The sequence below is a fragment of the Anguilla anguilla genome, chromosome 14 (genome assembly GCF_013347855.1).
Source record: "Anguilla anguilla isolate fAngAng1 chromosome 14, fAngAng1.pri, whole genome shotgun sequence".
Lineage (NCBI taxonomy): Eukaryota > Metazoa > Chordata > Actinopteri > Anguilliformes > Anguillidae > Anguilla > Anguilla anguilla.
The window spans coordinates 9,946,478-9,973,468 of record NC_049214.1 but is presented as its reverse complement, the minus strand read 5'-3'; the positions used below and the strand labels follow the sequence as shown (position 1 = coordinate 9,973,468).

Genomic DNA, 26,991 nt, shown 5'->3' with positions numbered 1-26,991 from the left:
TGATACAGCATGCTAGCTTGTTGGGATTGCTAGCCAGGCAAAAGTGCAGACACTCCCCCTGTGGGGTTAAACCGAACAAGGCTGATAACCTCTTGTCAGTAGACTATTAATTAACTAGTTGATTGGTTTCGTTCAACTCAGACCGGATCTTCATAAATATATTTAACTCAACTTTAGGCTACGTACATTATTCTCTGATTCCCGTCTAATGTCTGTTCGATCATATGTATCAGTCGATGTCACATATTTGGCACTACCCTACCAGAGAAACCAAGCAACAAGTGGAAGCTGGGGTGGAAGACAGGGTTGTCAGAATAAGTATGATGTGTTTAACTGCTACATGGGTACATTTTATTATGTTGCCACTTATAACTATTGCAGTTTATCGGTATTTGGTTGCAGATGACTGGAATTATAGACAGCCGTGATGTCCTTTTTTTGCATGGAATTCCTGCCTTCAACTAATTGGTACATGTCTGGTTTGTAGTTCCAACTGGACAACATAATGTCAGTCAGAGTAATTGATGAGAGAATTTTACCTGTAGTTTCTAATGGATTTGTGTGCCAGTGACTCGGTTGGGTATTCGTTGTTGAGTGTGCGGGGTTGAGATCGGAGGAGGAGGCTTCTTTGTTTGTAAACAGGACCACAGCAAGGCTAAAAAAATCCTGCATAGTATGCCTTTAAAAGACGGTACTTCTAACCTGTTATGTATTTTTTGGAAACACAATAATCCTTATCAAAAATGTCATAAAAGCAAATGCATTATTTTCAGAAAATGTTTCGCTTACAGACTACAGACTGGGGGACAGTCTCTAGAAGAAGAAAATTCTCAGAAATTGGTGTGTGCATTATCTTTTCAGCTGGCGGTCTGTCGCTGCTGTCACAGTACTTAGCTGGTGAGGGCAGATCACACACACATGCATCTGTGTCCGTCTGTCCATCTGTCTGTATACAGTAGGGCTTGTGGTGCACTCAGGAATGATCAATAAAAATACTCTAAATAATGGAGGGCGTAGGCTACTTCAAAGTGGCATGTGATGTAAAATGAATCAGCACAGCTCTAAAGAGAAAGCTGAGATTGCAAAGGATTCATTAGTTTCTTGGCGGAGCTGTTTTTGTGCGGCATTGTGGAGAGTGATTGTTTTCAGCATTGTGAAAGGAAACAGGCACGGTCCAGAGAAGCACTAGTGGGTTGAAATGTAGCACACTCACCCTTAGTCAGATGCCTTGTGAGAATAATGAGGAATGGAAGGCAGAGTAGCTTCTGGAAAGCTTGATTAAATGCTTACCATTCCAGAGGTGAGGCTCCTGACAAATCAGTACCCTGCTGAATTTGGATCTGCTTTTCGGTGTATTTTATCATTTAGTTTTACTATGGCTTTAAAATGTTAGTAGCGTCTTTTCCAATATTGGCAAACACTTGCTGGCGTGTTTGTAAAGATCTTAATTTTGCTTCCGAGTGGTTGGATCTCACTGTGTACCTGTATGGGTTTGACCTCCATGCTGCCTTTTGAAGCTGGTATTCTTCTCTACTCAACAGGAACATAGATTACATGAGCCAGAGAAAGGGGGTGGGTGGGGGGGGGGGGGGGGGGGGGGGGTAGATGCTTTCACCCAGCCAGTGATTTGAAAAGGTTCAGAGCGTCACGTCCTGACACATGGTGTTTGGGGCACTGCTTCACACCAGCTGAATTCTGTGTGCTCTAATTGAGAGGCCAGTAATGCATCCCGGTCCACAGGACACTGCAGAGAGAGACAGAGCTGAATTCATAATTCAGCCTCCCATTTCCCTTGGAAAAAAAACATCCAGTTCTCATGCTGGATTCTATTATGTAACATCATGAAAATTAAAACCTGTTTTCTGATATTTGTCCACGGACAGGTAAATAAATCATTTCATTTCTAAGAAATGAGTGATTCATAACAATGGATTCATTAATCGATTGAAAAAAATAATACATTTTCAATAATCAAAGACCTGGGATCCATGTCACTTTGGATGCCATTTTCAGCAAGCACATCATAATACATACACAATTTTAATCATGTATTGTGGGCCGGTGCTGCAGGATTTTCCAAAATGTGTTTTGTTTTTTTTTCTCCAGTTAAATTATGTAATAAGCGCAGAACAGAAAACAAGGTTACTTCCCACATGAATCTGAGCAGCTGTCCTGCTCTGCACACTGCTCTCATGCAGTGCTCTGTGCTAATGAATAGGGAAGCAGGCCTCCCTCAGTACTGCAGCACCCAGGCATTCAGAGACAAAGACTGCAGTAATTTTGGACGCTAACGATTAGCTTCCCTACCTTGTCATTTGTAAATGAATTACCACTCGGTTGCTAAGTGCTCCCTGTATGCACATTCCTGCATCCACAGAGGTCTATCACCCTTAATGGATTCAGTCACACTCATTCTGAATTACTGTTCACTTGCAACAGTTTTATCATCAGTTTTATCTTCTTCTTCTTCTTCTTTTTCTTATATGATTATTCTTTTGTAGATTTTTGCTCTTCTGGTAAAACTGCCTATTCAGTTTTAACCAAACTTTGCAAATTAATAGAGTGGTACACCCAACAATGATTGAGAGATTTTGGCCTTTATTGGTCACTTGGTGGCACTATAGCAAACGGTTGAAAATGTAACATTGAGAGGCCTGATCCCTTGGACCTAGAATCAAAAATATTTTCCCTAGATTCTTCTCCTCTCATAGGACAAATTCATCTCTACCACAAAAAAATGTGTTACATGTTCCACCATTTAGAATTTTTGAAATACCCGCTGCCTCCTTCTAGATGCTGTGACCAATTTGCACGAAACTTGGAATATAGCATCGACCTGTGAACTTTTGAAATCCCAGCGTGAACAACAGCTGCTATTCTTAAAAACGTGCCTGCAGTAAGCCTCCTGAGGACAGTCCTGAAGAATTGGCCCAATTAAACCACGAGGTGGCACTACAGATCTCAACGATTAAAAAAAAATTAAAAATTCACTAAAAAATCACAATTTTTATGTAGATATTTGACACTTGTTACTCTAACTAATACACTGACTATGGTTTTGGTTGTTGCCATCTTGAGTTGGCTGCTATTTTGCACCATTTTTCCAGTTTTATTGAAATGTAAGTAGTTCATGTCCAGTGAATGACCTGAAATGGTACACAGGTAAGTGATAAACTGGTTTAAAAAAAGAGTTTAGGTTTAGGTTACCAAAAACTGAAAAATAATGTAAATTTCAGAATGATAAAAAAGGCCTTTTTCAGGGAACAAGTAATGGGTTAACAACTTACAGCTTTTCTGAGGCAATGGAAGTAAATTAAGCCTTGAAAGTTGATGCAAACAATTCCTACAGGTGTCCCGATTACTTACTTACAAACCCTCTAGCTGTATAAAATCAGTGTTGGAACAGACTGTATTACTACACCCTCCGAAGCATTATTTGGACAATATTGCACTGCAGGAAGTAGTATATTGCTATCATAATGACGAGAAAAAGGCAATTAACAAAGGAAGATAGACAGACCATTATAACCATTAAAATAGTAGGTCTTTCCTTTGCAAAGAAATTGCAAATCAAGCCAAGGTGCCAGTGAGTACAGTTTCCTACACCATCGAATGGCACTTGGAAACTTGAGGAAACTCTGACAGGAAAAGGTCCGACAGACCCAAAGCCACAACAGAATCAGAAGATAAGTTTCTGAGAGTCAACAGCTTCCGTGATAGGCGGCTCACAGGACAACAGCTTCAAGCACAACTTAACAGTGGTCGAAGTAAAGACTCAGTTTCAACTGTGAAGAGAAGTCTTCCAGGTGCAGGCTTGACAGGTCTAGTGGCAGTACGAAAGCCATTGCTAAAATGGCAAAATAAGAAAAGGAGGCTTGCCTGGACCATGAAGCACCGGCAGTGGACTACTGAAGACTGGAAGAAGGTCCGATTAATCAAAATTTTAAATCTTCGGTTCATCACGCAGCGTTTTTGTATGCCGTCGAGCAGATGAAAGGATGGTTCCTGAGTGTGTGACACAAACTGTCAAACATGGAGGAGGAAGCGTGAATGCCTGGGGCTTTTTTGCTGGATCCAGAGTTGGCGACTTGCACAGAGTGACTGGCACCCTGAACCAAAAGGGCTACCACAGCATTTTGCAGCACCATGCAATACCCTCTAGTCAATGCCTAGTTGGTCTGGGGTTCAACCTACAGCAAGATAATGACCCAGAACATACCTCCAGGCTATGTCAGAACTACCTTAGAAGAAAAGAACAAGACGGTAGGCTTCAAATAATGGAATAGTCAGCACAGTCTCTGGACTTAAACCCCATCGAGCTGGTTTGGGTTTAACTGGACAGAATGATGAAAGCAAAGCATCCTACAAGTGCAACACATTTGTGGGAACCTCTGCAACAGTGTTGGAGAGGTTCCCACAAATACATAAAATTTCATTCTGAAGGTGAAACAAAAAAGCAAGACGTGTGCACTCCCACATTCCAGCGCTAGTTTATAATCCATTAAAATAGTACAAATAAACAACTTTTTGTTTTTGTCTCCTTAGCCTTTCAAGCTGTTTTTAACTGAATAAATGTTGATAACATTCATATAATTGACATATCACAAATTTGCAAACAAAAAAGGAATTACTTTCAACCAAACTGCATGCGCTCAAAGCTGTCAGAAGACTATTATGGACATCTGCGTGTATATTACCATGCATACTGCTGCATATTCTGTATGGAACAAAAATTGATAAATGAAAAATATGAAAGCCAGTGGGTGTGAAATTGGAATTGTGCAAGTGTGAACATGTCTGTACCAAGCTTGGAGTTGCTATGTCAACTGATACTCTCATGAAACAGTCCTTTGTTTCTGTTTTATTGCAAGCCACTGTCCACAGGTTTTAATTGCTGGTTGTGACACGGTATCCAAGGGACAGTGTTTATTTTTAAAGTGTTATTAAGCTGTTTCCAAGATATGAACAAATGCGACTGTAAATAGCAGAGTTTCAGAGCAACAGCACACTTTTATATTCCAGTATGAATTCACTCATTCATTCATTCATTCATTCATCTATTCGCTCATTTGTTCATTCGTAATGCCAGGCACTCATGTTTATGTAAGCAGTGAAACAGATACAAAGATAAATGCACAGGCTTGATGTCCTTCAGTGCTTAGTCCTTGTCTGTTTATTCATTTCAATGTAATTTATGCACAGTGGAAAGGCTGTTTTTAAAGACGTGTAAGGCATGTTAAGGAACTTTTCCTCTTTACAGTGAATAATATACTTTTTAAGATGCCATTATGACAATGGCACTGCATAATATTAATTTATTGAATGTGTTTATTTAGCAGACTGAATCTCTCCTATTTAGAAATGTGTAAGTGAACACATGGATAGGCTGGCTGTTATAGTAAGTGCATCATGTTCTGGACCAGTCCCAAAGCTCTGCTTAATCCCCTGTGAATCCTATGGAGATGCTGGTATGGACAGCTCTCTTTCATGTGCTGAGGAGCTGAGCTGTGACTTCGGTCTTGATGAGATGGCATCTGTTGTGTGTAGAGCTTAGTACCTGATAGGCTTTGCCTGTTCAGAACAGGGCTTTGACAAAGATACTGTGCAAAATATGAATGTGTGTTTTAACTATACTGTATGTCCAAATGCAAAATGAGCTGGAAGAAAGGCAAAGTGATCAGTCTCTATAGTGATGAACATTCTTTCATTTGAGCGTGGTGATCTCTTGGCTGCCTGTTTGTTCTACTGCCTATTTATGATTTATGCAATATAATCAGGTTCAAATTAAACAAATAAATAAGATTGCATTGGGTAAAGTGAACAAAATGATTCCTTGCAAAACCAATTAATATGTCATTTTATTTACTGTGGGGGTCAACCTGGCACAGTTCCTTGCAATTTTGAGGATGCACACTGAAATAAACAGGATTTACCTTTTGTCTGTTGACCACTCGAGGTGCTCTCAAAACATTTATTTTCTGATATATTTACTGCAAATTGTTGTGCAAACTGAAACATCTCATAATCTCAAATACATCTCAAATATCTTTTTTTTTTTTTACTGTTACTTGTGTCTAAAGTAGGAAACATGGCATGACGAACTATAACTGCTGCAAATCCATTATTCACTTCCTCCTACTTATCAGAAATGGGTGTGAAATTTAACAAATCAGCATTCACACCCTACAAACAGTGTGCATTCTGCTAACGATCCCATAGCATTGTTTCTGCGCTGCCTTCTCATGATCTCATGATTAAATGCAACCATTACGCGTTCTCTCGTACATCACACAGAGAGTCAAGGACTCATTAATACGAATCCTACTGCCCAGCCAACTATTAAATTTTAATGATTTAATGAAATGATGCATTGTACGACTCTGATGATAGGGGAAGCGTCCAGGGGACTCGATGACGGCAAGGTCTCCATGTTTCTAAGAATAGATAGATTCTGCCCGACATTTGCGTATTTCTAAAATATTCTTTCGGAAATCTCTGAATGTGCTTATTCCCATAATAATTCCAGAAAACCTGTGGAAATTCTCATTTTTATAGACCAGCTTGGCTGATTTCAAGCATTCATTTATGCTGTGGTTATCTGTGAAGTGGGTTGAGATCATGACACGCACTCATATAAATCCAATCCATTATTACCATTACAATTACAGGGTTAAACCATATTCTGTATACCTTAAATCAGCCAGTCAAACCTTTTAAGCCTTTAATTGATAATTCATGGGTGCAAATTACTTATTTTAATTAAACAGAAATACACTGAGGATAACTGAATGTTCCTAATTACTTGGTAAATACCATGTTTATACATATAATTACTTTAAAATGAAATGGTCTTCATCAGTGTCTCTGCTTCCAAAAAGGGAACTGTATTTTAGCTTGCTGTGAATTATCTCCAATAAATCTGCACTGTTATTTGATGCATCATTATTTATTAAGGCTTATTACATTTTGTAGAATTTTATATTTTGAAAAATAAATGAATTTGTTTCTTATATGCCCAGTAAATATTGCAGTTGTTTCTAGGACTTATTTTAATGGTGATTGCAAAGCACAATGTTAGTCCAGGTAATAGGCTGTTTGAGGCAGCTGCTATTTTTGCGTTTCCAGCTAGTAGTATCTTGTGTTTTTCTCAGCTGGTGTAACAAATCTTGGACATTATGTTTCATTTCCATACGTATGAGTCACCATGGAGATGGTAGTCCAGTTCCTCTCCATCCATAAATGCACAGAAGGAAATGACAGTAATCATGAATTCAAGGGACTGCGAACATTAGTTTATTCTGCCCGATATCTTTTCACTGTTGGGTTGTAACATTTGCTGTTACAAGGCTGTTACTTTCGCCTGATTGGAAGTGTGAGCTTGCTGCCATGGCATACTGTATGTTGTACAGCTTCTATTGTGCACAGACATTTCCGACATATTTTTAAGGTGTTTGGCTTTTGCATTTTAAATTTTGTATTGTGAGCTGGGTAAAAACAAAATATACTCTTTTTAATATCTTGATATCAGCTATTATAGTATTTTTTAAAAAGTGATTTCCTTCTTGAAAAGTACAAATAAATTAAGCCACTTCTGTTAAGGACTGCCTTAAGGACTATCATTTTTTTTAAAAGGTATGATTTGCGGTATCAAAAAATACCCAATTTTTCTGCAAGATTTTTGGCACCGCTGACCTGCCTATGCACATAAAGCTCCAGCAGTGATTGAGTCTGATGTCACAACTTAGAAGTAACATTACATCTGGCTCAAAAGTGGCATTGCTTCCCTCATTTTTAGTTGCCTAATAATTCCAAATGGGCTCAAGAAGTAACTACTGCAAAAGGCAAATCTTCATTTTGGGCTACATTTCCTCTTGGAAACATTGCACTAATTGAACAGGTTTTGCAGAGTTCAAAAAGCACTTATTCACACTGTGCTAAAATTGAAAGTGTGAGTATCACTTTGGTGTATGTGAAAGAAATGCTTGTTTGAGATGAAGAGCACCCTACAATGAGATGCTCTCGTTTATGTTACTCCATTACATTTCCAGTGTGTGACAATGCAATCGACCAGGATATCTCTTATGTTTGAATATTGCATGTCTTGTAACTTGAGAATTTCCAGTATTAAGAATCCACATTTACAGATAAATGTAAATATTTTATAAACTCAGGAATATTTCCATTCCAGTGTTGCATTCATCATATTGATAATTTCGATCCATTTGTTATTTGTTCAAGATTCCCTGTCCATTGGAATCAACCTCTTTGTAAGTGGTGCTATGCAAATTAAAGATTAATAGGTAGATAGATTGTTTTGTGTTTCTCTATGTTTCATTATTTTTTTTTAATGTGTAAGATTTTCTAAGTCTTTGCGTGTCTTGTCCTGAGGCTTTCCTGCTGTCCTCAGAGACAGAGCGTGAATATAAGAAGGTTTGGTGACAAAAACAGACTGTTCAGCACATCTAGGTTCACCATTTCCGCCCAGCTGAACAGGCCTTACTCCCTATTTAAAAGTGTTCATCCAGCTGTGTCGAAGGCCCCGGGTCTCTGGTAGGAGAGTCTGATAGCTCAGGGAGAGTGGTTGTGCTGTTGTGGCCTTGGTGTAACGTGTGGCGTATGAATGAGCCTCCTTATGTCAATAATTCACTCTGGGTGTTTATATCTCTAAAACCTTCAGTGTTTTTTTTTTCTCTCTCGTGCAGGGGAGCCACGTCCGTGGTCTTCCGATGCCGGCAGAAAGGAACGCAGAAGCCGTATGCAGTTAAATCGCTGAAGAAGACAGTAAGTCATGGCTTTTTTTCCAGAACACTCCGTTCAGCTTTCACTTAATATGAAAGCGTCATCTGCTAATTGAATTCTTTCATTTAAAATTTGAAGTACCTTCCTGCTGGGAATGATTATTGAGCTCAAAGGAAATGTGAGTTACTGTGACTAATGCCTGTGTTCTTGTTTACACGTTGTATGTATTTTCCCTAATATTACAGAATGTGTAAATAAAGTATGTGCATTTTCACAGTAAAATTGAGTAATAAATATATACAGTTTTTGCATATTGGAAATTTTCAGGTCAAATACATTTGAATTTGGGTAAAATATAAATGCTACAGATGTCCATGTTTCATAATTCAAAATTCCTTAGCATTTATGGCATCATATATTTAATCAGTATGCAGACAGTTTTTCTTGTTCCTGAAAATGCTACTACTCCAGCAATTTTCATGTTTATCATGTATGACACCAAATACAAATACTTCAGCAAAATGCAGTTCTTTTGACAAAAGTAATTTAGGAGATGCACTAATCTATGAAGTTTGGCTAGAGTGCAGATAGAACTGCAGGTTGTCATGGACCGAGGACATCTGTACATTCCTGCATTCGAGCAGGAACAGGTGGCATTCTCTGCTGGGGCGTGATGACGTGTCTTTGTCTCTCCTGCGTTTTTCTGTCGCATTCACAGCACTACCTGGTGCCTGAATGTCTGCAAAACTCAGGCACATTGCCTATTGTTATCTTGTTAGAGCCATGCAGTGCACTTCAAGTCATACGCCTGTGATAATAATAACATTTCCTGTGTTAACCAGCATAGTCGTTGAAATAATCTTCCTTACCATCTCAAATGTTAAGCATTGTCTGATATTAATCTTCAGCAGTTTGATGATTGAGAGCATTTGAGTTTAATTCTTACATATAATTTCCGTTGAATCTCTGCTTAAGTGCTGGTTCTCGTTACATTGTGCTCTGGTCTGCAGTCAAATGCATGCAGATCGGTGGCCAATCGGTGATGTGAATTTGAGCATAGTTTCACCCCGGGGAGGGAGGGTTTCAGTGAGCAGAGTCAGGGGATTTTGGTGGCCCTAAACAAGTCTGTGGGCTGCATTCAAGTGGGGGGGGGGGGGGGGTTGTGGTTGTTAAAATCCTTCTTACATTACATTGTTATGGAATGTTCTGTTGCCATTCCATTTAGAACTTATACTGCTAGTTCCGCGGTAGGGGATGAATAACGTAATTACGAAAATAACGTTATTTACCTTAGATGAACATTGGATCGTGTGGCCCCCCCCTAGCAGTTGTGGCCCTAAACAACCGCATAGAGCGTTTATGCCACGGGCTGGCCCTGAGCAGAGTGTTTCAATGCTCATCGCACTTGGTGTACTCCTGTGGCCAGGGGCCTGTGTGCAGTCCGTGCATGCCAGCTCTGAGTTGTACAGTGCTTGGGCGCAGGGGCTGCACAGTTTAGGTTGTGGACTGCACAGGGAAGATGGTTGGCAGCTGGTTACTGAAGTTTTGGAGAGCACGTGTACTAGTCCACAATTTCCAGAATTGGCAGTGGTTGTCAGAGTGCGGACAGGATTGTAGGTGTTTTTTTCCAGACTGGGGGGGGGGGGGGGGGGAGGACAGCACTGAAATAAATGATTAGTTTTGGGGTAACTTGCTTTCTATATCATACATTTTAAAACGTGTATTAATCGATACACACATTTGGATTGCTCTCAGCGGTTTGAGTAATGTGATCGTACAAGCATACATGCTTCGTAACAAAACCTTTATCTGAAATAACATTTCCCTGATTATGTGCGGTGCCCTCAACTGGCAAATATGCATAATTAAATTTTCCCCAAGAATTTGATAAGCTCTGCAATTGTAGTATGTGTAGATAGATTGTGCTGTGCAAGCAAAGTTGGATTTATATTATATACTACATACTACACAAATTTTAATGTTTTAATGTTTTTTACACCTCAACATGACGCTTTTATTATCAATCAGTCATGGCTTTGTTATTTGTAACTTTTTTTCTTCTTAAGCAAAACACTAGTGATTTCACTGGCTTAGTGTCGGTTACCTTATTTAGGTAACAGTGGGAAATATAAATTTATTGGCACATTCCTAGTGAGCCAAGCGTTTAATGATATTTCTAGACTATAATATGGCAACATATTTATTAAAAGATTTCCTGTGTTAATTGGTTTGAACTAAGATGAAATCACACTTGCTGTAACCTTTTCTAAGGTACCATAGCCCTGTGTGGTGTCTCATTCGGGCTAGCCTATATTCTTTGAAGACCATGGAATAAATCTATCACTCATTACTGATGAGGAACTTCCTCCAAGTTCTCTCTCTTTTTGCTTTTTGTTCATCTCTCTATTGTTCTATTTATTTTTTGCATGAAGTGCATGTACTTGTTTGCATATTTATTTTATTTCTGAGAGGTACAGAACAAGGATACATTCTTACATTCTTATTAATTCATTTTTGTGTATTTTCTTAGCAATTTTCTGTGCTGTCTCGAGAGTAATAACAACAATATCAGCATCCTATAACATGCCATGGCTTCTTGGTATTAAAATAGTATTAAAATGGAATTATTTGTGTTTGTTACATTGTTGCTATTTCAACCTTTACATTAAGTGTCTTTACATGGCATTTTTTCTGCCTTTCCCATCGATTCCTAATGGCCTTTTGCTCTAACTGTGTGACATTTGAGGTTAGCTTGGCTTCTGTCACTGGATGCATGGAGGTATAATATCTTTTCAGTGAAATAGGTCGACAAAGTAGACATTTTCCTTTGGTTCCTATTGTAAGATAAGGCAGTGGATTGTCACTAGGTGGTAGTACTCTAAATAAATCAATAGGTGCTGCTCTTTGATTTATGTTTCACTGAGATCACATCTGTAGAGATTTGGGTAAAAAGGATCACCATTCATCACCCACTCATGCAGCTCCAAAGGGTGCTTATTAGTATAAATTGCCTAAGCTTAGTCTAAAGAGAAACAGGATGTAGGCTGTTTTGACCCATTTGCAGCATATGCTATACACTTCATATATAAAGCACTTCATAAGACGTAACAACTTCCTAATATTTTTCTGATATTCGCAGGCCCTGCTGTATGTGTAGCATTTAAACAGCAACTGTATGTAATGTTAATTACTTCACAGGTTACTACTTCATTAGCAGAGCTCGTTAGTCATGTTGACCAACAGTTTAAGGAGTTTTACAGCACATTCATATAGCTGTATATTTTACTGAAGAAATTCAATCCGAGTCCTTTGCTCAAGGGCTCAATGGCAGTGGGATTTGAATGGCATGTTGTGAGTTACAAGCCCAGTTCCTTAATTCAGCAGACTGCTAATGGTACTTTACAGTGTTAATTCTCACACTGCATTTTAACGGAGTAACTGAGGTTCATGGTGCTCAAAGAATCCATCTGGAATGAGCCACAGGAAATGTGTGTGCACAAACATGAACATGATATTAAGTATGGGACATGTTTAACTTGTGCTGATCTGTATGGTTATACTGATGGCTTATAAGATTTTTTAAGGGAGTCTGTTCTGATCACTTACCTAAGACTCCTGTCTCTTCTTGAGGGGTTCATCCTGAGGTGTTTATGAAGGTGACGTCTGTCTCATTCATCCTTGAACCCTCACCACTGGCCTGATTTCATTCAGTGGAGATTTTCAGGACAGAACCAATTTACACTGCACTGATATCAAAATCCCTCTTGAAACACTTCAGAAGGCCGCAAGCTATGTCATTCATGATTTATATTCAAGTTCTTATTTTCATTGGTTCAAGTGATGCATTGCAGTCAAGGAGGGTCTGGGTGTCGAAGAGGGGCTTGTTCTAAACAGACAGCTTATGTTTGAGATGCAGATAAACGGGAGACATATGAATGTCATAGCGTCTCTATTGGCTGGCTTTCCTAGTGCACGAATTACTCGTATGTTGTTTTCTGCCTCCTTGGTGTTATCTAAGTGTGACCCTTGTACAATGTGGAATGCTGATTAATTTCTAGGAATGCATAAACCTCTTACTGTTGTGATCCCATATTAATTGTTCAGAAATATCCTAAAGTTCCTGATTTCCGCAATTTTTCTGTTTTCCACTGCTCATCCTGAAGCCAAAACATCATTCACGTACAGACAATGCAATTTATGAGGCGAGAAAAGAAAGGTGGTGTTGCAAGTCTCAAAGGGTGGAGCAAAGCCTGGAGTTGTATCTGGGGAAGAGTACATTTAGAATGACTTACGCACATTTACATTTTTACAGTATGCATTTATACAGCTGGATGTATGCTGAACCATTATACTATACTTCTACTATACTATATCTCTTATATTTTGCAACATTCATAATTCATAATTCTTTCTGGACCAAGAGGGGAAACAAACTGTTTGGAAGCTGGCAAAGATGGCAGGAAATGAAAATCCTATAAATAATAGAAAAATAATTAGTTTTTAATGTATGTAGCCTATATGCATTGTTCACTTCCTTCCACATGTCCAGTGAATTAATAATGATAAACCATTTATGGAGATAAAATGGCATCTGCTTAATGCTAGAAACTAGTTGGCCTTGAATGATAATGATTCTGTGGGAAGCAAAGGAACCAAGAGTTTAGGCAAACCCCATTCATAGTCCTTAGTTAAAAGAACTGAAAATAAGATTTTTAATCTGTTAATTAGAAATTTAGGATACTGTTGAAAACTCAGTTGTTTGCTTTTGTGCTACATATAAAATAGATCTATAAAAGGGGCAACAGATAGGGTAAATATGAATAGCCAAATTCTTGAAGCCCAAGGATTTAACTTGAATTGGATGGTAAATGGAAAAAGGTGATAAGTGGATGTATTAAGAGGAATTAAAATTGACCTTAACTCATTCATTTTGCAAGAGAAATCACCACAGTTATTAAATAATATATCTGCATGAGGATCTGGCTTGTGGACATCAGATAGATAAATAAAGATTTTTCTTGCATGAAACACCACATGATTAACAGAAAATCCTATTTAAAACAGACTGATTTGCCAACCTTTATCTAACAGCCTGTGGGACAAAAGAGCAAGTAGAATTGGACAAATTTGGGAATTCTTTCCATGGTGACCGTGTACAGAGAATTTAATTTATACATTCTCTGTGTTATGTTATTAGATTTAGACCGACTGTCTATTACTGTAATCTGTATTTCTCTCATCTTAATTAAAATAAAAATCTGAAAACTGTCAACCTTGCCATGTACATTCTTATAGCAGGCTCTTGTTAATTTAATTTAGGCCAGAAATTAAGCCCGTTTTGATTATTTCCCCAAAACATGTAAATGCTGTTGTATTTCTCAGAGCTCTGTTTTTTGTATTTGTGTGAGTAAGAGTATTATTATGGGATAGCAAGCATTGTAGTTAACTCTGTCAGGGGAATAGACAGCACTGCTACCCTATGCATTCTATGATCAGTTAAATACAGTAGCTTCATTTCTGTTTTTACACGTCAGTTGATGTTAAATACGGTGCTGCTCAAGGGTAGACCACCTTGTTGCTTATTGGATTTTAACTCTAAATCTCAAGCCAGGCCTGCAATACAATACATGAGCTGTTTGACTGGAAGTGACGCATTTGTGGCTTGTGAGATCCGTAAAGGGAAATCCGATCCAGGGAAAAAGATTGAACGAACTTTGGAGCAGGATGAAGAAATGATGCCCCGCAGGCAGCAGCCTGGCTTTCCTGTGATTTTTTTTTTTTTTTTTTTTGGTGGGTGACTCACTGCGTTGGGGGGGTGTGTGTGTGCGCTGCTGTGCTCTGAAGACAGCTCCATGCTAGTGAGAGTGGAATCACAATGAATAATGGCTCTAGTGCAGTCATCTAAAGAGCGGGGAAGGTTCTCTTGAGCGAAGCTCATGCACTGCGCTGTGATGTCAAGAGTCAAGTGCTTATGGAAAGCTGGCCTCCTTTTAAGCAGAGAGTGATTTCGGCGTAATGATATCAGGTTTTTTTTCCCTTTTTTTGGGTGGGGGCCGGATAAACTGCACTCGCAGAGCTTTTTCTTCCTTAGCAACCGGCTATGTTGCCACGTGTCCAATTTCCCTTTTTACTTTCTCCCATAGAGAGGCTAAGTGCTTTTGCCACGTGTGACATTATTGGAAAGATCAAAGCTTATATTTCTTTTGATAAGGTTGACATTTGTAGATTTAAAAAATATACACAAATATTATATATTAGACCTTTATTTAACCAGGATGGTCAGTTGAGAACATATTCTCTTTTACAATGACGACCTGCCATTGAGAAAACAACAACAATCAGAACAACAACAACAACAACAAAACAAAAACAATAATAAATTCAAAGACAATATTAGTTACATGAAATGCGCTACAGTTATAGACCCAGTGTTAATGAGACATTCGGTACAGGATAATTTAGCAGATAAAGTGCAGGGTAAGCAGGTAGCATAATGCTCATTATAAAATACATTTGCAAACCTCAGTTAAAATGAACTTTACAGGCTCAGGTATGGAGATGAGTGCATCCAGTTGTAAATGTTCTTGTAATTTATTCCAGTAGCTGTAGAGTACTTGAGCGAGAAGCTGCCTTTGTTTGAGAGAACTTGAGGAGGTATAACTCTGAGGGAGGTGGGGGATCTGAGATTATGCTGGGCGGTTGTTTGATGTAGGAGATCTGTCACATAGGGTGGGGTGAGACCTAGGATGGTTTTGTAAATGAATGTGTACCAGTCTGATAATTGTCTGTCATGAAGGGAGGGCAGACCTGACCTGGCATAAAGTTTGCAATGGTGTGTGTGAAAAGGGGATCCTAGGGCAGAACGGTAGCATAATGAGTTTGGATAGCATGGTTTTATTTGAATGTCTATAAAGGATGTCACCCTAATAAAAAATTGGCAGGATGGTGCTCTGACCTACATTACATTACATTTATTTGGAAGATGCTTTTATCCAATGTGACATTAAGTGCATACCGAAGGTCACTGGAACAACTACAAAACACAGGTTCCAAAAGGTACAATACTCACTATGTAACTGTTATCCATAGCCATGAACAGATTAAGTCCAGTTCACACAGTAAGCATAGGCTAGGTCAAAAAGATATGATAAGTGAAACTAGGAGGCATGACGACAACATCAAGATAATGATACAATGCAGTATACGTGCTGGATGGAGATACAATTGTAACATGAAAGTGCTAGAGGAACAAGATGGAAGGATACAAGTGATAAGAGCGATCCTAGATTGGGAGTGCCCTGCAGATTGGTGATCTTTGTTGGAGGTGATTACGTTGTCATAAAATAGAGAAATGGGTAGATGTGAAGAATTAACTTTATTCTCCACGTGTTTTACTGGGTTCCAGAATTTCTTAGGGCCTGAAATAGAAAGCTGGAACTGTTGGTGGTAATATGTAACTTTGGCCGATCTTATTGCGAGGGCACATTTGTTTCTTATTTTTCTGAAGTTCAACTAGATCCTGATTTTCAATTTTCCAAATCTGTATGAATGCCCAGCCTGTAATGTTGTTTATGGATTTCTACATATTTCCTTGCTAAGAACTTGTTAACATCCCTGCAAGACCAACCTATGAACTCCCCTACTCCCCCCCACCCCCCCATCCTCCCAAAAGTTGAATGCGCTATGCCAGCCTGAGATGGAATCACAATGAGGCAATCAAGGCTATCATAAATGATTTGTAGCAGGCAGCCTTTGGTGAGGGGTTGAGAGAGGCACTTTGATTTATCCCTTCACTGCCTGCTTTATTGAGATCAGTCACCAGTCTCATTTGTGAAATCCAAAGGCAAGGAAATGGCCGGTCTTTCAGAGACAGGTGATTCTCATAACATACACAACCACATTATTTTAGGACACTGACAATAGATGGAATGGCATATTGATTTCTGTAGTAATTAATGGTCTATTGATGCGGTTTGCATATTTTCATGTTTGTAACAAGTATTTTTGTGTGATGTACTCACAGGCCAATAATGTCCTCTTGCAATTGTTTATAAAACCAAAGAGGCTTTTACATTTTTTGCAACTCAATCACTGATTAGATATGTGACAGGTGAATGTCATTCCCTAATTAAATCAAAACTGAATTAGGAATTTATAGAACATAATTGATTTCACACTTGCAATGAGTGGGTGAGCTGGATGCAAAATGAAGATGAAATGAAAAAAATATTGCTAAGAGGAGCCAATATGGCAACAGAACATAGATACCCTAGACAAAGAAAAACAATACCACAGCACAGCAATACATGGGAATACACAGAGCATTCAAGACTTGTAATCTGCATATTTAAAAAATTACTTTCTGCTGACACAGTGTTTATAGAGTTAATATCAGCTGGGAATATGAGGATGCCTGATAGTTTGCGTACTAGTCTAATACACATGCACACACATGCACATACACACACATGCATATGCGCACACACACAATGACATCCTCTGTCAGTAAAGGATATGAAGCTGTTGCAAGTATGTACAATTCACCATAGCCACCTTACAATTCACGGCACAAAATTAAATTTCATGGGGATCAATTATGTGTACGATAGGTCAGACAAGTTAACAACAGTGAATTCAACAATATACATCATTATGTAGAGGCAAAAGTGGATACTGTAGTACGACACACACACACACACACACACACACACACACACACACACACACGTAGTTCCTTGCAAAAACATTCACATATTTGTACACTTTTACCATTTTGTTGCCACCTCAGGTTGCAGTGATGTATATGAAATGATTTTATGTTTACAGCTGGTACAGTCCTCTTTTGTGAAAGATGATTATGATATTTAGCAGATAAACAAGATTGTCAAGGACAATTTGAGTATTTCCAGTTGCACAGGTATTCCACCCTGTTGCTATGGCAACACACATACAGTTCAGGTATAATTTTGGGTACAAAAGATCACAAAATTGTGTTATGGTGTCTGTGTGTTTAACTTGACTGAACAGTTCATGCATCTGTATAAATTTAAAAAATGGAAACAAATCAAGCATGAAGTATTAGATCAGGATAAGGTTACAAGAAACTTTCACTCATTGATTCATAGTTCGAATATGGAAAAGCATATAATTAGAAATGGAATGTGCTCGGATGATATTCCCAGTTCAGTGAGACAATGACTCAGAGCACTAGGCCAGTCAACACTGGAATGATTTAAAAAGAAACTGAATCACCCAATCAAAATTCAGACTTGATTGTAATAGAAACCGTACCGTAAGTCTTCAAATGTGCATTATAACAATAAACAGCATCTCCGAACTTCAAAATCTCTGCATCCCGACCAACCACAGGTCAGCTGGGTGGTTCATCCTGTTAAGACACTGTTCCACAATAAATAATTAATTAAATAAATAAATAAATAAAAGACTCTATTCCACAGTTGGGTATCCAGTTCTGGAATCCAGAATGCGTCTGCGGCCCGGTCTGCTGTTAGTGTCACTACCCGTGCCCACCCCCTTCCCCCCAGGGAAGACTCTGTTGGGATAAACTTACCTTGTGTTATCCCAGCTCCTCTGGAAAAATAAAAAGTTATTGTGAAATTATTCATAGGTGTATTGCGGCAGGCATATGTTTACTAAAGGCATTATGGGTTATAAGGCCCTCAGAAATAAAGATCTGTCATAATATGGGTATGACAGAGTGTTTGTCGTTTCAGCACTTTTAAATAGTTTTTTGCATTCGTTTGCACTTACAGTACACTAGTAGTCTTCTCAAACTTCTGTTTTTACTCATAAACACACATGATTCATAGAAGTTACTCCTGTTCTTTTCCACCAAAGAGATAACATGTAGCCTAGTCGCATGGTAGTGCTTTTCCAAGATTATTCTATAATTTAAATCTGCATTCTTTTCTTGATTTAATAAGAGCTGGGTAATCAACTGGAACTACTTTCTCCGGAGTACTCCAGGCCCAGAGTGGTGACCTGGGACTTAACTCCAGCAAAAGTGAATGTAAACAACAGGTGATCAAACAAAATCAACACTTTCCCACTGAATTTACGGCTTTGCGGTGGGGCGAACGACACCTAGATGGAACCCTCTCGCTCCCGTGGTGAGCCGCGAACCGTGAACGTGGTCGGATTATCAGCAGGCCAGAGCAAACATCGAGCCGTGCGTCAGTGCCCCCGTTTCTTTGTGGGTGTGAGGGAGAGTCTGAACAGGCACAACACGCTACAGGGCCTCTTATCTCACCCACAGCCTATTACCTCTTTGTGCGCTTTCAGCCTCCTGCGTTACGAAACGCAAGAAAAAGTGGAGTGAATTTAGGTTGCATCTGAGAGCCCCCCCACCCCGACAGCTGCTATGCCTCGCTGTTTACCTGAAATAGCACACTCTTGTTTTGTCAGTAATGTGGATACCCTGCCTGCCATGCCACCATTGAAAGAAATACATTTACAAGAAATGCATCAGGATTATTTTGCTGCAAGAATTGAATAGGTCGTTCATAATACACATACCGAGCAGAGTAATTCTTTCAACTCGCTGCCACTTACAAGATGACTGCTCTGACAATTTGTTTTATTAATTTTCTGTGCCTGTTTCAGTAAGGAGGCTGAGGCCTTCACAGATAGTCTGGTCTCTCAATGTTCTGACCAATCCATACACATTGAATTAATGTGTCAGCACTTGAATTATATACTGTTGGATACTCTAATCTTAATCAACCATACACTTTCTATGGGGTATTTTTTCTGTGGGGCTTTTCTGCAACTGCTATTAGTTTTTATCCATTTCAGTTCAGAGACGGAGTTGGAGTACATCATATGTACGTTATGAATAATCTAATTATATAGTATTATTGAATTTGCCATTTGTCAATAGTTTCCAATTCTCAGAGAGTATAATTTAATATACTATTGTATTGTCCAATATGCTGGAATATCTATGACCAGGTTTTTTTCCCTTTTGTCAGGTTGACAAGAAGATTGTGCGAACAGAGATAGGAGTTTTACTTCGACTTTCCCATCCAAACATCGTAAGTACTTCACATACTTATACTTTCACTCTGCTAATTTATATATCTATACCTCCCACTGCAACCATGTACTTCATCAGTATTTCTTGTGACTGTGAGTTTGCATGTATTACTCCTTTCCTGTCAATGTTCCTCAATGGTTGTGATTGATTTCTCATTCAATGTTAGATACTGTAAGTCTATATGGTGGTAGCCACAAAGAGAATGACACATATTTCACAAATTATTCTGTAATTTTAAAGGGAATTCACAGACAACTCTATAGTAGTTAAGCAATGTTGATAAGAGATGCTGTTCAAATGAAATCTTACTGATTAATACGCTTGCTTTAGAGCAGAACCAGACCTCGCTGATGTTTCCACTGGTTGTTTACAGCAGACAGCTGAAGCATTTTATAACAAGGATGGGCCATCTATCCTAATTGAATGGCCTTGATTAATGAGTGGCTTTGTAATCTAAATTGGTAACCTCTTCTCTCTAAAAGCCACCATGAGGCCTGTGCAGCTGGAAGGATGTAAATAAGGAAGGAGAGAACCTCTTTTGCTCTCATTGTGACATTTAAAACTGGATCCCATAGTCCAGAGGGCAGATCCATGCTGTAAATTTCATTATATAGCATAATTAACATGTAAAGTGGTATACAGAAGTTTGGGCACCCTGGTCATAGTGCATATTTTGTTGAATTTCTAAGTAAAATGATGCTAACACAGCCTATGCAGGGAATAAACCTAAACATGACATATTCTAATTTTAATGCACAATTATAAGATATGTTTCTGCAAATTTGAATGTACAATTATATTTACTCTTCCAGCGAATACATTGTAATTTGCTGAAATATTTCATGCCTACGTTTGTACTTGTCTTAACTTTGCCCTTAGTGATTCAACAAAAATTAAATTTGTTCAAGGAGTGCCCAGACATTTTCATCATGCTGAATATACCAAAATGGATTGGAAACTAGTCGGATAATGGAAGGATAATTGTCAAGGATCTGCATTAATTCATTAAGTCTTTTATTTATTCAATCATTCATTCACAAAGTGTTTGGTCAAAAGCCAAGATGAATAACAACAGTGCTGGTCCTCTTCTTTTCTTGCTCTGGCAGATTAAATTGAAAGAGATCTTTGAGACCCCAGCTGAAATCAGTCTGGTTTTGGAGCTGGTCACTGGAGGAGAGTTATTTGACAGGTTAGTCTGCTCTACCCTTTCAGGGGAAAATTCTACCCGAATTTCCATTTCAGTCACCCACCATCCAGAATGCTCCTCCACATCACGGAACTTACGAAACTAGCATTAGACATCTACAGAAGGGTACAGTGACTGACAAAAGCAAGTGAATATTTTAAACACTAATGAATTCTCCTGGGATTGAAGAAGGGAAGAAAGGAATGCTTTTGATGTGCAATATGATGTGAAAAAAGGTGACTGCTTTCTCTGTCTTTAGATTATTTTTAAATGCAAATTTCTGTCAGAAAGTGTGATGTTTTATTTGTAGCAGGTGCTTGTATAATCTAAGTTTCATAACTGCATCCTGTAAATAAAGAAACTGACCGTTCACATCCAGCTGATTATGCAAGCTGTCTACCGCCAGCCAACTTTTCATTGGGAATTGAGAAATACAAAACCCTTGGGAGAGTAATCTGCTTTTACTTGGATTACTCACAAAAGTCTTGTTCTTGATTTTTCTTGTGAAAAGTAGTGGAAAATGTTTTGTAGACTTCTGCTGTTTCTCTCAGTGGAAAGTTTGAATACTGGAACTTGCCCTGATATTAACCGGTTTCCCGGCTTTCCTGAGTTATTGTCCCCATGCAATGCCATCATAGTCCCCTAGGGGTTTGTAAACCCTTGACATGAGTGTTTACTTTTTTCATCTGTTAGTCTCTGTTTATATACAGTGCTTAAGGATTTCTTCATAGAATCCCCTAGTTAATTTTCTGTAGTTAATTCTTGTGGTTGGCTGCAAAAGTGCACTTTTCTCAAGGACACATTTTAGGCAGTTGATTGGCCAACTTAAATATTCATGGATTACAGGATGGTGAATTTCTTGTCCATCGTACAGGCAGCAGGAAATTTAAGGAGATAAAGCTGCTTGTAGTAATTCAGTGTTAGGAAGTTAAAAAATGATTTTGCCGATATATGGATGCACACTTTTAATGAGATGTGGCATTAAAAGTGTTCATCCATATTCATGTATAGTGGCCCTGGGACTCAAAGAACTGTAATAGATTTGCTGAAGAAAATGAATTGTAAATGTGTATTCCAGTCCTGCTGAGATAATCTTAGCTGCATTGCAGTCTGACAGGCCTGTCAGTAGCCCTAACAGTATGTGCAAAGAGGAAAGAGAACTTGAAAGATGTACTGCATACGTGCCTGTGTATAGTGATGCACACTTTCCTTGGTGGCTTCGAGATAGTTTCTTAGATAATTTCTATTGTTGTTGAAATAATGACTGTTGTGTGAACTTAAATTTTGACTGTATTACTGAAAAATGATTAAGATTTAGTGCTATTATAGTAATGAGCGTATAATATTTAACTGTTGGATGAATACATTGATCATTTCAAGATATTTCTGGGCAGAAATATGCGTGATGGTCTACGCTACTTAATAATAAAAAGCAATGACTAAGGACTGAAATTTTGATTGGTTGCCATTACAATACATTGGTTTCTCCTTTTATCCGACTTGGAAGGCAAAGAATATTTTTTGAAAAATGAATGTAAAAAATGCTAAAGATACAAGAATGACCTTATGAGGCACATTTGACTGTGGGAAGGTCAAGGTGATGAATCATTTGCAAAACAGGTTGTTTGAATTTGCAGGTGTGCACATTTCTTTCAGCCCTTCTGCTTCATTATACATGACTGATTCAATTGTGTTTCTTCAAATACAGTATGTTTTCACTTGATTCAATGAGTGGAAGTTCTCAAGTGGAGTAATGTTATGTTACTTATAAAGACCATAGTGTATTCAGAGTGAGGAAATGTTTTATTGGTAATATTACACACAAGACCATTTTTGTAGTGGATGTCTGAGAGGTCAAATTGGACTATTTGAAAAACTTGGAGAACAAAATGGTTGTTATATTTAAACTTGCCAATATTGTGGTCTAAGATTAGGTCCATTTGCCCCCATCTTTTATTGTTGTCATTCAGGATTGTGGAGAAGGGTTATTACAGTGAACGTGATGCTGCAGATGCTGTCAAACAAATACTGGAAGCAGTGGCGGTGAGTCAACATTTCTGTTATTCCTTAAGTACTTTACTGAAAGGTGTTCCTTATTCTATACTTAAGAATTCACTCTTTTTGCTATTATTTCTGTCTTTCTATCTAGTAGCATTCACCTTTTTTGTTTTACTGTATTAACACCCAAGCAATGAGTAACCAGTATTGTGACTTAAGAGGTAATAAGTTACTAGTACAGTGTAATGCATTTCATTAAAGTCAAGACTTATTCTTTATTCTGTTACCAATTGTATTAATTGGAAAAAAAAAAAAACATATAAAGCTGGTCTATACCCTTCTCATTGCTCATGGCATATTCATTTCAGTGCCACTGTATGCACTGCCATGGTAGTCTTGTTCTCAAGTGCCCTCTGCTGAGGCAGATCTGAGGAGGAGCTCAGCTGCCTTCTGTGCACTTGACTCAGCTGGGCTCCCATGCTTCTGATGAACACACACAGACGTGTCATCCTGAAAATACTGTGTTGCCTGAGCAAATATTTCTCCCAAGCTGAACATGTTGTTGATTGAGGTCAAAATAGGGTTAGGTCAAGAAGGTAAAATTTAGGTGCTTGTAGAGATGGATTAGGCACTCTATTTCTTTCTCTTGATAGTACACATGTCAAACTTTTTGTTACAACACTAAGGAGGTTGTATCTTGATATTTATGGTGAAGTGAGTTGTTGATTTACTATACATGCTGTCCTTACAGAATACATTGCAAATAACAGATTTGTAGATGCTTATTAAATATAATTGGTGCTATATTGTTTGTTCAATGATATTTCCTCAAATGAGGTCTTGCATAATGCTAATATTTATTTTTTTATTCTATTTTTTTAAACTTTTGAACAGATAATTGCTGTATCATTGCATTATTAAATAACTAAATATTAGATATTAAGCCATTGTAGTAACAATAATTGTGCATTAGACTGGCACCTAATTATAGCTCATCCAGAATGTATGCATGTTCCTGGAATTATACCACTGGAGGCAAGCAGTTTAATTCTGCACAGAATGGAATAGAAATGGAAATAACGGGTCAGAAAGAGGTGACATTGTAGAACAACCTTTCCTGACATTGATGAAGATTGACAGAGTGAAATCGGGCAAAGGTCAATGGGGACCATTTAGACAGCTTGTCTCAGATAACAGCTTCTTCATTGGAAACCCCAGTGTTAGCCTTAGACATTGATCTTACAGTGACGGAGGGTGTGGGGCAGGAAAGGTGTTGAGCCTTCAGAGTCTAATAGAGGATAATCATTTGAATTAAAATATGTACACATTTCATTACATTTCATCACAAGGCTCCTGATACTTTATTGCTGTATCAGTTTATTGAAATATGAAATGTGTTACTTCATAAACTCTGAAGTCTTGTTTTTCCTTGTCTGCAAACATTGGAATAGTGTGATGGTTTATTTTACTGGCAATGATTGCTGCATCATTTAGTCTGAAATAATCCATGAAAACCTATATATAGTGTCCTATCAAATATTAACAGTGCATTCGTTCGGCCTGGCAATATGAATGACCTTTAAAGAGGTCAATGTGCTGAGAAAAGACTGTTCGCATGAACGGGGTGGGTAATGATGCTGCTCTTTCATGATACTTCACCATTTTTATGATACTTGTACATCATGGTGATATACAGTAAAATAAATTCAAGATTATCAATCGCCAGTGCTCTAATTACATGTACTGTCAAATTATCAAAACCATTCAAATTGTTTGGTGCAGTAAAGGTCTACAGCCAAATGCAAAAGTGTTGGGACAGTGACAATTTTTGTTGTTTTGCTTCTGTAATTCAGCACATTGGGTTTTAAATAAAACAATGGAAATGAGGTTAAATGCATACTTTCAGCTTTAATTTCAGGGTACAGGCATCCATATCAGATGATCTGTGTAGGAATTATAGTCATTAGAAGGAATAAAGAGTAAGAGAAAAAGAAGCAACACTGCAGGTCAGGGGTGTCCAATCTTATACAAAAATAGCCAGGTTGGGTGCAGATTTTCGCTTTAGCCCAGCACCATGACACCTCATTGAACTGATTAACTAATCACAGTCTTCAATCAAGGCCTTGGCTGTTTCAAATGGAATACTTGTGCACTACATACTTCTGTATTTTTAAGAACAAACTTCCAGGTGAACTAAAAAGTCTATACTACTTAGAATGCAAGAATGCAAATCTGTTAATTTGAGATATACTTGTACTATAACATAATGACTTTTCTGACCTTAGTAAGAAATACACCCGGTGCAGGTTAGACTAGCAGCAGCGACTGACATCTGAAGTTACAGCTAGTTAGCTTGTTCGTCTGTCAGTTACCTAGCCAGCAGGCTAGTTAGCTAACTTGTCATAAAAATAACAGTAAATCGCTAGCCAGCTACGATTACATGTTTTACACATTTACATTTTTTTACATGAAAAATTTCAACTAATTACATTAAACTATAAAAATCCAAAATTAAATACATGTACACTTGTACACAAACTCCTTCCATTTTTTGCCCTCCTTTCTTGCGGCTGAGTATATATAAAGTTCCAATTGTTCTTCACTTTCAGCTCGGAATTTGCAATGACTACTGGGAACGGAAAATGTGCTCGGATGCACACTTTGTTTTACCTGGTTGCACACTTGGGTTTGAGACGCCGTTGATCATATTACCATTTACTTCTGTAATTGATATATATTCACCAATTAGTCCACAATTATTCAATTTGAGACACTGGCCTTGATAAATTAAATCAGGTATGTTAGTCTTGTGCTAAAACAAAAACTTGCACCCACACAAGTGCTGTAGGTTTACTTTACTGTCACAGACACTATGAAGAGCTAGTAATATGGTGTGAAGACGATCAGTATGTCATTGTTCTAAAAGTGCTTGGAACGTGCCTCAGGTTGGGAGGTGTTCAGCGACACTCTGGTGAATGCTACTGCTGGATTGTGACATTCACTGTTTGATACTGAGCGCACAGCAAGCGAGGTGGAGTTTGGTTCTGTTTTTCAGCAGAAGCCACCAATATCAGCATACTATATTTAGAGGTAAGAAAGCTATGCAGTTATAGACAAGAGGAGGGGTGGAACAGACTATTAGTGAGATGCTGTGGCCAGGGATTCCTTGCTCAGGGCAACAGGGCTCTGCTATTGTGATTTCACTAACAGACATTTCACTACAATGCCCTCAACAGTCTGTCAGTTTCCCTTCCATTTGCCCTTGCGAATTGGCTACATATTTACAAAATGGAAGGGTGAAGTGGTGACAATTTCTTTTTGACCTATTTTTTTCTTCTATTATCGAGCACTATCTATTATTTATCTTTGATCTTTCTGTGTGGCCTGTCTCGTGTCAGTTGAGAAATGGCACATTCTTTGTTTCCTAGGGTGTGGCATTGTTGATTGGTGTTAACCAGCTAGAAGGGACACAAATAAGAAATTGCAGCTCATGTTCATGGGAAAGGAACAAATGAGCGATTCTGCGTCATCGATCAGCACCTACACCAGCCCCCACCCCACACCCTCTGCCCCCGCCCCCACACCTCAGCCATTTGAAGGGAGGAAACATCTGCTGTCTTCTATTTCTCAACCTCTCCACAGGCTTGGGTCTCAGACATCATAATTCACGCACAGGCTTGCTAATAAAGCTCCTCCAGCTCGTGATCACCACACTGAGATGTCTGCAGCCAAAGAGATGCACTAGGAAGACAGAAGAGGAATTCTTAATCAAGGAATGTGCGCACAGAATACTGCCCTAGATAACATTGCAGACCGTGTTTCCCCAAGAGATGTGTAGGAACCAAAAACCAATGATTTTTAAAAATAAGTTTCTGGAATGTACTGTTCTTTTTGAGCCTCTGCTGCTGTTGAAATAGCCTTGTTGCCGTGTTTTTAAATAGAGAGATCCGGAGGCATGGCAACTCTCACAACTGCAGATTTGGCAGCCGCGGCTGGTACGACACAGGCCATC

At 38.5% G+C, this 26,991-nt stretch overlaps 1 protein-coding gene across 1 annotated transcript in view; it reads left to right on the top strand.

The window, feature by feature from the left end:
• camk4 (calcium/calmodulin-dependent protein kinase IV) overlaps positions 1-26,991 on the top strand; it is a 63,003-nt gene that overhangs the window by 12,462 nt on the left and 23,550 nt on the right. Inside the window, exons 2-5 of the mRNA XM_035391928.1 lie at positions 8,703-8,781; positions 19,731-19,793; positions 20,902-20,984; positions 22,952-23,024. Coding sequence (XP_035247819.1) covers positions 8,703-8,781; positions 19,731-19,793; positions 20,902-20,984; positions 22,952-23,024 — 298 coding nt within the window. The remainder of the gene's footprint in view (positions 1-8,702; positions 8,782-19,730; positions 19,794-20,901; positions 20,985-22,951; positions 23,025-26,991) is intronic.